This window comes from Ursus arctos, unplaced genomic scaffold (genome assembly GCF_023065955.2).
Source record: "Ursus arctos isolate Adak ecotype North America unplaced genomic scaffold, UrsArc2.0 scaffold_34, whole genome shotgun sequence".
NCBI lineage: Eukaryota > Metazoa > Chordata > Mammalia > Carnivora > Ursidae > Ursus > Ursus arctos.
Genome location: NW_026623030.1, coordinates 29653943 through 29670169, shown reverse-complemented (window position 1 = coordinate 29670169; position 16227 = coordinate 29653943). Strand labels below are relative to the sequence as shown.

Here is a 16227-nt window from a genome sequence, read left to right as displayed (position 1 = left end):
ACCCATTGGAAAAGACTTAAATATTGGCGTGATCAATACAATTTGTCAGATTCAGATTTAGCTGCTTCTAACCAATGATTCTCCTTTCGAGCAGCCAATTTATTTGGGTGCAGGAGGTTTAAATGACTTGTTCAAGATCTCCTAGACTCTGAATCCTGAAAGATGTTGTTTCTATTTACATACAGTAGAAAGAACCACCTGTCAACAGACATGTGAGTGCCAGGTCTCCAGGAGCGGTGTGCTAGATGTGGAGAGACAGACCTGACGTGCGTGCACGTGTGGAGGCTGACGGCCAGGGCAGGGGCGGCGGGTGGAGTACGTCCTAGGACAAAAGTAAATGTGAGAGGATGTTCTACAAGACAGGGACTCCAGATGTGTTATGGTTGCCTTTTTAAAAAAAGTTTGTGTATGCAAATGGACACACTTATTATAGTTAAGAATAGAGAAACTGCGATTTCAGCTGCGGGTATTGCTTACAGGATAATAGACACAAACACACAGTCCTTCCGTATCTTCATTAGTACACCTAAGGGAAATGAGAAAATTACTATCTTTAATCCCTGGATTCAAGGTGATGAAATGTAAATACAGTTTTTACAGGGCAGGAAAAACTGCCCAGATATTTTAGTTCTTTTTCGACAGCTCAGCCTGCTCATGTTATAAAGATTCAGATTCCCATTTGTAAAATAAAACACTTTTCTAAATACTTCACTAAAACTTAAAATGCTAAGAATTTTATAGTGTATTTATAATTTCCTATATGCATATGTTTATAGTTTAGAATTTTGTGGTTTATATAGTTCCGCCAACTTTTTATATTTCGTTTGTCGTTGTAGAAACAGTTCCCCCAGTTGGAATCTATGGGTTCTCTATTCTTAGCTACCATAAATATATTCGTTTGTATACGTGGTGGGTCTCTTTTTAAGACAACAAAACTTGGACATTTCCGCAGATTAATTCTTCTTGTTTCTAACCTCAAGTCTGTTGTGAATTTAAGGAATAGAAAACCTAAGAGAACCACTTCATGAAAAGCCAGTTCCTACAAGGGTTTCTTCTTTGGTGCACACGTCCCATGGGCTGCCTTGGTCCTGTCATCGGGCGCTGTCTGCTGTTCCCGAGGCGGCTTCCCTCTTCCGTGCCATTGTGTGTACTGCGCCCCGTGTCCCCCTTCTCTGCCTGCCTCACACCTTCATGGTCTCAGCGCATGCAGTCATCACCCCTGGGAAGTCTTCCTGCCCTGCTCTCTTCTTCTGTCCCCAGAGATGGCTGTCTTCCCGTCTCTGAGCACCGACACAGTCCTGTTTTCTTCCACTCTGAGCACCGACGCAGTCCTGTTTTCTTCCACTGAGCACCGGCACAGCCCTTCCGACTTGTGTGGCCAGTTGTGCTCAGAACCTGCCAGGTGTTGATTGAATTGTTGTTTCTGTTTCAAGATCCCACGGTGAGGAAAATGGAGATGACAGTGGAATGTATGGTCCTCAAGGCTCTTTTGCTTGCAAGGGACAGAAACTCATTAGCTGCAACAGAAAGGAGGAGATTTATTCCAAGTTAGAACGGTGCCTTAGCCTTGGAGGGCAGAGTGTGCCGCAGGACCTCCTGCAAAGTGGAACCTGGACGAGCAACTAATGCCTGCGCCCAGGTCACACTTGCTTTGTGTCAGCCCTGTGTTCATCTCCGCTTGTGTCCTCAGTCCTCTCCGCCCTCCTCTCGGTCCCCTCCCCCTTCTCTTCCTTAACTCAGCTGATCCCTCTGACTGGGGCCCCGCACCGGGGCACCGGCACAGCCCTGATGCAGGAGCTGTGAGAAGGCAGATGGTGTCCTTGCTGCTGGGACACCTGTGGGGAGCAGGCAGGGGCGAGCTAAGTAAATTCCTGCTCTGAGGGAAATAGAGCAGGGTGTGTGGCTGTGGGCGGGCTACTTGGGGCCTGAATGAGGAGGAGAAGCCAGTGGGGGGCAGGCCAGGGCAGGTGCTCCCCGCAGAAGGCACAGCAAGCCCCGAGGCCCCAAGGTGGGGACAGGTTGGTGTGAAAGACAGAAAGAGGACTAGTTTGTCAGTGAGTGAAAGTGAGAGATAAGGAGAAATCTTTAAACACGTCATAGGGAGAAAAAGAGTCAAATTGCAGAAGCATCTGTGTAGTACAATTCTGTTTATGCGAAGTCTCAGTACCTGTAAAAGGTCTGTGTGTGATACTAACAGTGCAGACAGATGTTCAGTGAAAATACAGACACGTGAAACAGTGTAAACCGTAGTAATATAAAGACATGAGGCAGGCGTGTCACTACGAACCAGACAGCTTCCACCGATGCATGAGGCAGTCGTGTCACTACGAACCAGACAGCTCCCACCGATGCATGAGGCAGGCGTGTCACTACGAACCAGACAGCTCCCACCGATGCATGAGGCAGGCGTGTCACTACGAACCAGACAGCTCCCACCGATGCATGAGGCAGGCGTGTCACTACGAACCAGACAGCTTCCACCGATGCTCACTCGTGTGCATTCCTGTACTGAAGTGACTTAGGCTAATGCTGTCCAGCAGCAAAGGTACAACTGTATATATTTCAAGAAGATGTGATTTATGTGCCCACAGTTCCTATCTGTGCAAGGCCCCCATGTCTGTGCATGTGGAGAAAGAAGCCAGTGTTTTATCCAAGTTTTGATTCTACTGATTTGTGATAATTTAGCTTCTGTTGAAATCTAAACAGTGAGCATTCCAGTGACAAATGATTCGTGTCTGTTAAATAGTCCCCAACATGTCTCCTCCTGACAATAGTGGTCACACAGGGGGAATTTTATTTTTTATATTGCTACATTTAAGGAGGTCTCTCAAAATTTAACAGAAATGGAATGTTGATATTTGAATGTTTATCTTGCACTTTGACAGTTTGGAAATCAAGCCTGTCACATTGGAGAGTATTCCCGCTGCTTTTAGGAAATGCTTTGCCACGGGTGGTTTTGTTATTCACCGTAAAGCAACGGTCACAAAGGCAGTGCGTGGACTCCACTGTCCCAGCTGGAGGGACTGAAGGAGGCATTCCAGTGAGGTAGCAGGGTCCTGTCTGCTTTCAGTTTCCCTTTTAGGGAATGGAGAACCTAAGGCAGCATGATGGAATCTATCCCCAGTTACCTGGTAGTTGTGAGAACCCCGCGCTACCTGGTAGTTGTGCGAACCCCGTGGTACCTGGTGGTTGTGAGAATCCCCACGGTACCTGGTGGTTGTGAGAACCCCACGGTACCTGGTGGTTGTGAGAATCCCCACGGTACCTGGTGGTTGTGAGAATCCCCACGGTACCTGGTGGTTGTGAGAACCCCACGGTACCTGGTGGTTGTGAGAATCCCCACGGTACCTGGTGGTTGTGAGAATCCCCACGGTACCTGGTGGTTGTGAGAACCCCGCGCTACCTGGTGGTTGTGAGAACCCCGCGCTACCTGGTGGTTGTGAGAACCCCACGGTACCTGGTGGTTGTGAGAATCCCCACGGTACCTGGTGGTTGTGAGAACCCCACGGTACCTGGTGGTTGTGAGAATCCCCACGGTACCTGGTGGTTGTGAGAATCCCCACGGTACCTGGTGGTTGTGAGAATCCCCACGGTACCTGGTGGTTGTGAGAATCCCCACGGTACCTGGTGGTTGTGAGAACCCCGCGCTACCTGGTGGTTGTGAGAACCCCGCGCTACCTGGTGGTTGTGAGAACCCCGCGCTACCTGGTGGTTGTGAGAACCCCGCGCTACCTGGTGGTTGTGAGAACCCCGCGCTACCTGGTGGTTGTGAGAATCCCCACGGTACCTGGTGGTTGTGAGAATCCCCACGGTACCTGGTGGTTGTGAGAATCCCCACGGTACCTGGTGGTTGTGAGAATCCCCACGGTACCTGGTGGTTGTGAGAATCCCCACGGTACCTGGTGGTTGTGAGAATCCCCACGGTACCTGGTGGTTGTGAGAATCCCCACGGTACCTGGTGGTTGTTATAATCCCCACGGTACCTGGTGGTTGTGAGAATCCCCACGGTACCTGGTGGTTGTGAGAATCCCCACGGTACCTGGTGGTTGTGAGAATCCCCACGGTACCTGGTGGTTGTGAGAACCCCACGGAGATAGAAAGTAGAAGTGAAGGTTGTAAAATAAGGGTAAAGAAAGGACACAATAGAGAAAGTGCATTTCTAGTTCTCTGGCTCCTTCGTGGCTGCAGGCAGTGCGGGTCAGAGGCCGAGGCCGCATTGGGCTTCCTCGGTCTGGTTTGCTGGTGGCCACCGTGCGTGGAGTGCGGTCAGCGCCCAGTGTGGAAGTGTGGCAGTGACGTGATGCGCTCCCCTGGGGGCGCGAGGTCGGGAACCGTCTCCCTGAGCGCCGTGGTGTCTCTCCTGGAGTGTCAGCTTGAGTTTTCTGCTGCGTGGAACCCCCAGCGGGCGTCTTCTGGATGGGATTCGCCCGGGGCGACCTAGTGCCGTTGGGGCGGGGGGCGCAGGGGAAGCAGGACTGGCTACGGGGAGATGGTGGTTGAACCATGTGATGGACGCATCCAGGGCTCATTGTGGTACTTCTACTCTGTGGGTTTGCAGTGTCCCACAGAAAGCAAAACAAAAACCGGCGTGTGTGAGTCTACCTTTACCTTGAGAGCAGTGAGATGTGAGCGGCCCTGTGAGAGTCCTGTGGGGCAGATGCCCTTCTCATCTCTCGGTGCTCCGGGCACTAGCTCCTAAACCAAGTTCACGTCCGTTCACAGGAAGCCAGCTGCTTATGTGGTGCTGTTTCACTCTTGTTCCTGACTTGAGCTGAATGTGGCATAACCGTTTCCTTCTGAGATCCCGCCATGGAGAAGAGAAGACGATTAGCCACCGTAGGGTGATACAGGGCCAAGTTAGGATGAGCGGGGTGTGGAGCACGCTCTCCGGAGGGGGGAGGGGAGGCTGCCGCCAGGAGTCGGAAGGAGGGCCTGGTAGCCAGGCTGTGTCTGCAGTGGGGGACCTGTGGGGAAGCTCCTTCCTCTGAGGAGTGGATGGTGAATTGTTAAGAGCAAGGGCGTTTGGAGTCAAATCGACAAGGTCAGTCCTCTGTTGTCGGCACCTCCGCCGCTTCCTGGCAGCATGGGGATAGTAGAGTTCCTGGGGCCATTGCCTGAGTGTCGGAGCTGGAGGTGAAGGGCCGCTGTCTGTGGTCAGAGTCGGAGTGGTGGTCTTGTTGATGGTGAGTTCTGTAAAGCCGAACAGACCTGGATTCACAGGCTGGCCCGGAATTGCTTCGCTCAGAGGACTTGAGCACATGCCTTCCCCGTGTGGTCTGTGTTCTAGTGCGTGACTTGGCGATGCGGACATGGGCCGTGGGTGGTGGTTTGGCGAGGGTGCTTCCCAAAGCCCCTGGTGCACCGGCTCTCCGTAGCCTTCAGCAGTGCTCTGTTTTCTCAAGATGTGCCAGCCCGGAGGGGCTTACAGCTGAGACTAGAATGATTTGAAAGCCTTTGTCAGTTGACGTAGCCCTGTGACATAGAGACCCCTTAGGTCACACAGGTAGACAGGTGTGCTTACAACCTGCCTTTGACGGAGGTGGGGCCGGTGGAGTCCATGGTTCACAGACCAGGAGACAGAGACTCAGAGGTTCAGGGGCTGCGGGGAGGCAGGCTGGGACCCACTTCTGCATGGCGCTGTTTTCCTGCTGACAGTCATGGGAAAACCGTCTTGATCAGTGAGGGAGGCCGGGGCACGGCAGGCAGCCCTGACTTGCTGGGTCAGTGTCCTCGGGCTGTTGGAGCAAACTACCACAGACCTGGGGCTGAAACACGGCGGGAGTGGTTCCCCAGCTCTGGAGGCCAGAAGTCTGAGAGGGAGGCAGGGCAGGGCCGGGCAGCTTCCAGTGGGGCTGGCGGTCCTTGGGTGCCTCGTCGTCACGTGGCCCTCTTCCTCTTTGTGGCTGTCTTCTCTTACAAGGGCAGGAGTCATGTTGGGTGAAGGACCCTCCCTGCTCCAGCACGGCCTCATCGTCCCTAATTCCACCCGCACAAACCCTTATTCCCGCCGTGGTTCCCATGCTGAGGTCTGGGGTTAGGCCTTCCACGTGTGCTTTTCCAGGGACACAGTTCTACTCCTAATACTTGTCCTGTTAGCAGCACAAACCAAACATTGTCACTAGCACTCCTTCCGGGCGTCTTTCTCAACAGCTGGTGTCATGTGAGAGCAGGGTGGTGGCTCAGTGTAACTCAGGACGGCACTGGGAAGCCACCACCCTGGGGAGTCAGGGCAAGGGAATAAATAGGGTTAACGGGGTGTGTGGCCACGCGTGTCTGAGAGGCACCAGTGGGTCCCTCCCCAGCCCAGCGAGGGAGCTGGCTCGTACCCTGTGTGGCTTCTGCTTCCCCCTTGGCGGCCGCCCCGCTGGTCCTGCCCCGCTCGTCCCATCCGTGTGCGCACTGTGTCCGCCTGCGATTGGGGCGCCCTCACACCCTCCTCCTGCGAGCCGCTCCTCTAAGCGAGCTCTTCCTCTCCGAGGGAGACCTCTCTTCCCTTTGCCTCCGCTAAGTGACTTGGCTTATCTCTGCCCAGAAGGGGCCCCAGGCTGAGAGAGGTGACCTCGAGAGATCTCCTCAGGGTGGTGAGAGATTATTGCTGACCTTTGGGCCAAATCTCCTTGCTTTCGTGAGGGCCCTGGATGGTGCGCAGGGAGGGCTTCCTGTGCTTTCTTCAACATTTACTCACTTTGCAGGTTTGTCTTAGCTACATTTTAGTAGAATTTTGTCTCCAAGTTATTTGTAGGCTGTAGATCAGTAAAGCAACAGTCCAGACTTGGAATGGGTAGACTTCCGTCTTGCTAAGGTTCTGGGAATTCCTGAAACCCACGGCCACCTCGGCTTTCACAGGGCTGGCAGTGAGCAGGCTCGTCTGGTGTGTCCTCACGGAGACGGTTCAAAGCCGTTCCCTCCACGGTCTTTCTGGCAGGTTTTCTTTCCTTTTCTCTTCGTGGCACCACCCCCACTAGGGGATGCTGCGTACACGTCTGTGGTGCTTGGGTGAGCTCCGCGAGCAGTCCCCCGGCCGGTGGTGCTGCACACAGCAGCTTCTGTCTGCCCAGGGCTGGGTTCCACGGGTAGAGGCTTTGCCTCCCTGGAAAGTGGTTCTTCATGGGGGTCCCTGCACTAGCCGCAGCACTGGACGGCGTCCGACCGTTCTAGAGTGTTCAGAATGCCCCACCCTGACCTGCTGAATCAGAGACCCAGCCTTCCCATGATTCTAATGCAACTCCAGTTTGAGAACTGCCCTGGAATATTCTTTGATGGGATTTAAACAGAGCCTGACTGCTCCCATAGCATCACTGTGGCTCTTTCCAGTGGTCAGGACAGTTGCTTTCCTTCTTCCTACCACGTGTTTCCATATTAAAGTGTTTATTGATTATTTGTGGGTGCCCCTGGGAGTTACTCACTTAGGGGAAAATGAGGCATGCCAGCCAATACATGTGCAGGTTCCTTGAAAATCATGTGCTTTAGAAAAGTTAGCCAGTGGTGTGTTTTTAATCTTTATAGAAAGTATGCGGTACCAGGGGTTCACTTCTTGAGGATAAAACTTGCTGTCATGTTGACTTTCAGGGTGCAAATGAACAGCTCCCTGTTGTTAAGTTCTGGGAAGTCCCGCCGTTGTTTCCAGGAGGTGGCCGTGCTGCCCCCTAGGGCTGTCCGCTGCCTCCGTCCTAACCCCCTCTGTGTGCCCGGAGTCCACAGTGGGCGGTCGTCGCAGACGGCACTGGCTTGTGACAGCTCCACATTCTAGCCGTTCTCGTTCACCGTTTGTGCTTGTGTGAACACTTCTAAAATCTGAATTTTCCTTTTTATATTTTCTGTTTTAGTGTAGAAAAAATGACGATGGGGACACAAGTGTTGTTGTTGAAAAGGACCATTTCATGGATGATTTCTTCCATCAGGTAAGAGCCATTCGATGAAGCCCAGCCAGACTTTCTTCTTTAAACACAGTCAGCGTTAACTGTATGTGTTATATTTGAGATAATACTAAAAGTAATACTTCAAAAAGTTGTTTCTGATGATGTAAGTTCTCTAGAATTTTTCGTTCCCTGAACATACCTGGTAGTATTGAGCCATTCTTCCTGGTAATAGGCGTGGGGAGGGGTTGGTGGGAGTGGTGGTTTGCAGACGTGGAGCCCCAGAACCCTCGTCTTCCCCAGGGAGGAGCTTTACGCTCCCAGCTTGGGTGGTGCTTGGCGAGGTGCTTCTCTCAGTACCGTGGAGCTGGTGCCGGGAGATAGCCCCTCTGCGCTGGGCTGCCGCCGGGAGACCCTGCCACGCCCTGTGGTAGGTTCGTGTCTCTCATGTTCTCACCCCAGCACCAGCGGTGTTCTCCACACTGAGGGCCGCCTGGTCCTTTAGAGAGTGGACTGGCAGTCCTGGTGGCAAGGGTGCCCCTTGGCCGATGGGTACACATGGTGATGCTTCTCTTGTTTCTCCCAGAACGGCTGCGAGTCCCCAGACGGTGACTGTATGTGTCAAAGAGCTCATACTGTATATTTCTTAAAATCTTTGAATGTATCTTAAATTCCGCTCCTGAAAAATTTTATATGTGGGCAGATATGTAACTGTGGCAGCACTGCTTTGCCATCTGTCAGCTTGGCCTTTCTCGAGGTGTCGGCCCTGGGGCCACTGCCCTGGGACCGCGTCCCGTGGGTCTGACGGCGTCCCTTGTCTGCTCCCACGGGCTTGCTGCAAGACCTTTCCTCTCGCTCGTAGCTCCCCGAGGCTGGTTCTGGGCTTACGCCATGGGTAAATTCTTAAACCTAAGTCATATTTGACCAAATTTTGCATGATTTTAAATTTTTGAAATTGAGTCACAGAACAAATATTTTGACTTTGTTAAACATGAAGAAACATGTCCATTATCATTATTTAATGATGAGAAAACTGTGTTTGCAGGGTTTGCTTGGGTTATGCTGAACCTAGTCTAATAGTGTCAGTTGACTCTTGAATCCATGGATGACGGTGTGAACGGGCCTATCAATGTGCAGATTTGATTAAAAAAATGTAATCGATTGGGGGCGCCTGGGTGGCTCAGTTAAGAGTCTGCCTTCGGCTCAGATCACAATCCTGGGGTCCTGGGATCGAGCCCCGAGTTGGGCACTCTGCTCAGCGGGGAGCCTGCTTTTCCCTCTGCCACTGCTCATACTCGTGCTCTTGCACTCTTTCTCTCAAATAAATAAATAAAATCTTAAAATGTACTATATTAATAAAAACGTATTAAAAGTTAGCGGTTTTTAGAGTTTGGTAAATACCTAGTGTAAGTGTAGCCATGGGCTCTCAGGTATTTATGATGTTAGTTCCTAATTTTACCTAGTGGAAAAAGCATGACATCACTTGTTTGATACAGGGACTTACTGTAAGGTGCAAAGCAGCTAAGATACTGAATTTCCTGGTTCCACTTAGGAAATGAGACCCTTTGTATTGTCTTGAGCTTACCTACTCACTTTGTGAAGTTATTTTTCTATTTTACCCCCTTCACCCGGATGCGTAATTCTTTTGTTCCAGTTCTTCGTAAAAATGTATTTCTTATTTTAAAGAGTCTCCTAGCGTTAAATGTTGTTACATCTGACAGAAGAATTGTTTACCGCAGACCTGGTTCTTGGTTTCTGGGAGCCACGCGCTGACCTGTGTTGGCTGTGGCGCCAGGAGGAGTGAGAACAGTGCCCGTGCTGTTGGGGGGTGCTTGGGAGCGGCAGTGTCCAGCCGAAGTCCAGATTTTCACTTGCTAAATAGTTGTTTCCTTTCAAAGTTAAGTTTTGTGGAATGACTTCTTAGACAGATAGACAATGATGTTACTACCAGCCTGTTTTCAGAGAACGGCATTTGGACCTTAAATATCACATAGAATGTTGTAAAAGATAGGATTGTGCACATGGCCAGTGCTTGGTTAAGGACTTAGGGTGGTGCCCTATGGGGTGGCCAGGGAACGTCCCCTTTGCGAAGATGATTTGTAAGGGACAGAAAGAGACCTTGTGCTGTGTTCCTCCTAGCCGTTGGTGGGAGTGGGCACCACCGTGACCGTGGCGCTGCCCCCTGGCACCGTGCTGGGAGCATGACAGCCCCCTTTCCTTTCTGGGCCACACTGGGGCCGCTGCCACAGAGGTGTTGGGGTTGTCTACTGCAGAACTCTGCAGGGGGCCAAGCAGTGTCTTTCCTGCTTGATGACCGTTGCGTACCACGGAGTTTACTGCAGAAACGGCACTTTCAAGACGGCTGGCGGGGTGCTGGCCTGCGCACTGAACCCAGAGTATCACTGCGTGTGTTTACGCCTTCATGATGAACTGGCAAACGTTTAAAAGAATCAGCTTTTATTTTATGCATTGTTTTTATGTGATTAGTAATAACACTTCATTACAAATATGTGAAGTCTATGAAGTCCTATGGAAATTGCGTGAGGGTGGAAATAGCCTCCAGGCCCAGCAGCACAGCCCTTCGTCCTTCTAGGAAGGCAGAATTCTGTGTTGCCCTCTCTTCTAACACTTGGATTTTCCATATGTGCTTTGGAGCTGAGACCAGGGGTCTCTGGGGAGGGCCAAGACCCCTTCAAGGAGTCCATGTGGTCAAGACCATTTTCTTACTGATACTCTCTCTCATTCTCACAAATGTGTGTGTGGACTCAGTCTCTCCCTGTGGCTGTCACAAATTAGCACAACCCACATGGCTTCACCCGATACGCATTCATCACTGTACAGCTCCAGCGAGACCTGCAGTGATCCTGCCAGCAGGGCTGGCTCCTTCTGGAGGCTCCAGGGGAAGAATCCAGCTTGTGGACTCTGAAAGCACATCACTCCAGCCTCTGCTCATGTTACCACACCACCTTCTAGATTTGATCCATCCTCTCGCCTCCTTTTTGTAAGGACTCTTGTGGTTGCTTTGGGGCAACTCAGACAATCCAGGAAAATTTCCCCTCTTAAGACTCTTAACCCCAACTGCAAAGTCCCTTTTGCCGTGTAAGGCACACTCACAGGATTGGGATGTGGATTTCTACCACAACGTGGAATGATTTTGTGATTACTATTTTAAAACGAATCAGTAAATATTTAAGCTATTTTTGGAGTGTGGTAATTATGGATACGTGGATCCATTTGGATAAATCTTGCTGGTGAGTACCTTACATTTTGAAACAAGTGTTGAATGGTGTAGATCATGAGAGGTAAAAACAGTGTCTGTGAAGGCTTGGCCCCGTCGGCCACAAACACTTCCCCACGTGGAGTGTTATTGCCGGCGTAGCTCCTTCCTCCTCGACCGCATGGAGCGCTGGGTGCATGGCCGTCTGCTTCCAGTGGATGTCACCTGTACTAACACTTGGGTCTCGATTGTAAAGGTTTTTACAACCTGATAGGTTTTGTTGGTGAACATCGATCGGTAGCGCCTTAGTCATGGGGGTGTGGATCTTCACACGGTACGTTTTTCTTTATCTTTAAATTAAATAACGGTTAGTGTGAGAATGGAAAAAGTCTGTTATTTCTTCATGAGGTGATTATTCATTTACTTCCTTTGTCTTTCCTTTTTTAGGTAATGGAAAGTGGTAGCAAATCTGAACTTGTCACAACACTGATGGCTGTTTATACCTGTCCTAGGTTGAGGAGATCAGGAACGGTACGGCTAAAATAGCTCAACATGTTGAAGAAGTAAAGAAAAACCACAGCATCATTCTTTCTGCACCAAACCCAGAAGGAAGTAAGTCCGTGCCTTTGAAACCTGTGCGCCTCTCTCTCTCGCTGCCTGTGAAACAGGCCTCAGCCCTGACTGCGGTCGCTCGGGGAGCTGGTCAGAGTCCCGGAAGCAGGCAGGCCACCCCTCCGTTCGGATGCACTTTCTCTCCCTCTGCCCCCTCCCTGCTCTTGCTGTCTTTCTCTAAAATGAATAAATAAATCTTTAAACAGAGTAAATGAAAGTTAGTGAGAGACTGAGATGGAAAACAGCATTTTTAGGGCAGGTTTATGGGTGATTTTAAGTCTTCAGGAAAGGCTTTTGTATGGGGTGTGCTGTTCTGGATGTCTGTTAGGGACAGCATGTAAGAAATGACCCTAAATTAACCAGGAAGGAGGGCACTGGCAGTTATAAGGGCGTGTTTCCTTGATCGGGAGGGAGAAGTGTTGAAAACTGTAAAGGTAAGATGGGTCTGAATAAGCCAGAGATTGCGAATTGGAATCCGTGCATCATTTTGGGGAAGAATTGGTGTCTTTACAATATTGCATCTTTTACTCCATGAAAGGGGCCTGTCCTTCTGCAGTTTTCATTGTTTTCCATCTCTCTTGGTCGTGCTCCCCAGGGTTAGGTGCAGGGCCTCACACATCCTGCACTGTGTCTCTTACAAGGGGCAGAGGTCGCGATGTTAACGCTATAGTGTCTGCTCTAAGTTTTGTGTTCTGTTCGTTTCTATGGGTAGAATACAGTGGGTTTTTATACGTTGCCCTTGTGTCCGTTTTCTCGCCGGACGACTTATGCTGTTACTTTCTGTGGAGATTCTGCTGGACTGTCTCTGCACCCAGTCCTGTCATCTGTGAATAATGACAGTTCCCTTCGCTCTGTGCCTTCTATTTCTAGTGCACTTGCTTCACTGACCTCCGCTAGGGGGTTAAGCGGAAGTGGTGATGGGGACGCTTACTCTCAACTTCGGAGGCAAGGTGAAAGCCACTTTTTGTGAGAGGATTATTTGGTGTAGCCTTACATTGAAAAAATAGAGACATTACATTGGAAAAGAACCAGTTCTTAATTTTAAGATTTTGCATGTCTTGTCAGATAATGCTTTGACCCTCAGTAGATGCCTTATCTTACGGTTTAGGAGAATGTTTCCCAAAATGTGTCCTGGAGCACGAATGTCGTCAGCTTGCCTATGAACCAGGTGTGTCACCCAGTGTATTTGGGAACCTCGTTAGGCCATATCCCCTCTTGGGAAGTTACAGTGTCCTCAGTAATAAAGGCCCTGAGCAGTCCTGCTTAAATAAAGAAACCTGTTTAACTTAGTGTAGTGTTTCACACATTTATTTGCCCACAAAACTTTTTATGTAACACCCATTAACATCTTATTTCTTGGGAAAATTGAATTTGAATAAATATTAGTGTGTTTTTTTCTTTTGAATAATTTGCTTCCAAAGAACTTACGCTGCCAAGAAATAGCAGGTGACACTACTGTTGGAATACGGGCAGAACTCGTAATGCTGCACAGTAGTCCCTTCTGGGCTCCGAATAGAACTGTTGCTCTTGGGGCGCCTGGGTGGCACAGCGGTTAGGCGTCTGCCTTCGGCTCAGGGCGTGATCCCGGCGTTATGGGATTGAGCCCCACATCAGGCTCCTCCGCTATGAGCCTGCTTCTTCCTCTCCCACTCCCCCTGCTTGTGTTCCCTCTCTCGCTGGCTGTCTCTATCTCTGTCAAATAAATAAATAAAATCTTTAAAAAAAAAAAAAAAAGAACTGTTGCTCTGGTCTTTGGTCTGTTTCATGACAGAGTGTGAGCCACAACGGGGGAGGCAGTGTCCAAGTGCCTACTCAGTTGACCTTTGAAAAGAGAAGTCCAGTTCTGTAATGCAGAACTGGGCCCTGGTCTGGGGAGCCTGGGGCGATGCAGAGGGCAGTGGGCTGCTGGCCCCTGGCGGGTGGGCAGGTGGGCGGGGTGGGGGGGAGCTTGGCTCTCTCCCCGCCCACCCCCCCAGCCTCAGGGCCCGTGGAGCCTGAGCACAGTGGCCACCAGGTGGTGCCCAGTCCCTGGGCCTGTTCCTCCAGATCCAGGGGCTAGTACCAGTAAACACTCTGTTTTCAGAGTTTAGTGTGAACATTTTCAAATCGATGGGAAGGTGGCAGTGACGGCACAGTGGAAACTCATGTTTCCTTTGCCAGGATTCCCCGGTGGTCCACATTGGCCACGCTGATCTGTGGGTGTGCGCTCCCGTATGGCCACACAGTGTGCGTGCTGCCGTGTGTGATACATGTGTTCCGTGTGTGCCGCAGCTATTTTTGCTGACTCCTTTCAGAGTGACCGCTCCAGGCTGTATCTCTGAAGGATGCGGTTTCGTATGCCGGCACTAGTCCTCTAGGTGGGGAAGGTAAGGCCGATCAAGTGCTGTTGCCTGCTGTGCAGCCCTGTTCTCGTCTGAGGCTTGGTCCATGACACCCTCTGTAGCCGTCTGTTTCCCTCCTTCCAGGGTCTGAGGCAGACCCATGTGCGCGGAAAGCTGGGGGGGCCGGTGCCTTCAGAACCGTAAAGTCTCGTGCTGCGCTGGGCCTTTTGTCATGGGGAGTGCCCCTCCCGCCCCCATTAACGGACGCTTTGTGCCCTCGCGGCCACTTGGCCTGTGTGGACAGAGCTCCCGGTTTGCCTTGATTACTGGGTGTGGGATAGGTTTCCCCACCAATTCCTGCTCATCTTCCATAGCCGGGTGCTTACGTGTTTCTCGTCTTTTATGAATAAAATATTATTGGGTTTGTCTTTTTTCCAGCTTGATCATTTTTTGTCTCTCAGTGCTTTTAGGCTGTTGGCTAGAATTAGTGATATATTGGGGTAGACATTCATAATCTTGTTTGTTTTTCATTTTTCTTGCTTGTTCTATTACTTCTTTCTTTTCATGCTTTCTTTTGGATTGGGTTTTAAGAATTTTATCCCCTCCACCAGTAGCTTGTTTATATGGACTTCTTTCTGTTGTTATAATCTAGAGTATAGCATGCATTCCTGACTTAAGGTCCGGTAGAAATCTGTGTTTTTACTACTTCCGGGGAATACAAGGACCTCAGGAACCTTTGACCCCATCTGTTCTCGTAGGCACATATTGCTGTTCGTAGGTAATGGGTAAAAGTAATGTAAATGTTAGTACCGTGAGCGTCCCTTCGGATCTCCCTACATGCATGCCCATACCAGTCCTTAGTCTTCCTTGAGTCTCCCAACTTCCATCCGAGATCATGTCTTTCTAAAAAACCCTCTTTGTTACTGTTTTTAGTAGGGAATATGCAGTTGTCTGAAATTTTCTGTCCGTAATCTTGTTCTTGAAGGATGTTTGCAGCTTCAAGTGTAGGAGTCTATTGGGAAGTAATTTTCTTTGACCATCTTGAAGATTTTGAAGTAATCTTTTTTTTTTAGTCAGCTGTTGAATTGTAGGCTTTAAGATACTTGGTGTTTTGTCTTTGGTTCAGTGATTTTGCACTGCCATTTCTGGATGCGTTTTTTTTTTTTTTTTTTTTTTCCTGTTTGCACTGCTTTTCCTAAGTTAGCCTCCTGGATCCCTGGGTCTGCGCCTCTGGCTGCCTGGGCCACTGTCTTCTCAGGAGCCATCCCTGCTCCGTTTCCTGCCCTCCCTCTTTGGGAGACCTGAAATCTGTATGTCGAGGCCTTTTCCGTGTGCCCGTGGTTCCCCTGCCCTCTGTTCTGTTCTCGCCCCCATCTTGCCGTTCTGTTGGGAAGTCTGTTTCTGGTTCATTGCAGACCTCTCTCCACCCATTGAGTTATTTCTGGGTGAGATATTTCTCAGTCCTAGAATTTCACTTGGTTCCTTTCTGTGCTGTCTGATTTTCTGACAAGATTCTTAATCTTGTATTTCGCCCCTTTGAACATAATGACCTCACTGTCTGCGTCTCATCACCCGCTAACTGGTGCCCCTGGGGGTCTGTGGACCTCGACTGTGCTGCTTTGTTTGCCTGGCTGTTTTTGATCGCGCCCTAGGCTTTGAGCATAAAAGCTCGTGGCAGTAATTTGAGTCCTAGCATAGTATCTTCTTTTCTAGAAGATGATTTTTAAACATTTTTGACAGATGGCCAGGGGCAGCTGCTGCTCTGGGTCTAGTTTGGGAGGGGTAGGTGAGCCGCATCACAGTCTCTTCCTCTGGGGCAGGGCCTTCAGTGGCTTCGCAGCTCTCCTCTCCCCTGCCTCCAGCTTCAAGCCGCTCCCGTCACTGGCTCCCCCATCTGGGTGTCCTTCTCCTGGATCTGCTTACCTGCCTTTTTAGCTTTAAATGCCTTTAAGCAGATTAAAAACCTATTTTGTCCAGCTTTCCTGATGGTTCTCAGCAGGAGTGTTGATCACACCCCTTCCTTTTCGCAGTGGTTTGAAATGCGACCTTTGCCCAGGATAACCTTATGGCTTTCTTCTGTGCTTTAGGGGATCAGATCTGGTAATGCCTCTTTCCTTTCCCTCATGAACACCTGAGCCCCTGCCTGCCTGTATGAGCAGGGAGCCCGGCATCTCCATTCCTGGAAAGGCCCAGGGCTTTCATATCCAGAGCAGGGAGTGCT

The 16227-nt window shown here is 50.2% G+C and overlaps 1 protein-coding gene across 6 annotated transcripts in view; it reads left to right on the top strand.

Moving 5' to 3' along the window:
* Positions 1–16227, top strand: part of STX2 (syntaxin 2) — a 32947-nt gene that overhangs the window by 2690 nt on the left and 14030 nt on the right. For all 6 annotated transcript variants that reach the window (XM_026514677.4, XM_057306021.1, XM_044389797.3 and 3 more), the window contains 2 exons: positions 7827–7901; positions 11586–11685. In XM_026514677.4, coding sequence (XP_026370462.1) covers positions 7827–7901; positions 11586–11685 — 175 coding nt within the window. Of the gene's footprint in view, positions 1–7826; positions 7902–11585; positions 11686–16227 lie in introns of those variants that run through there.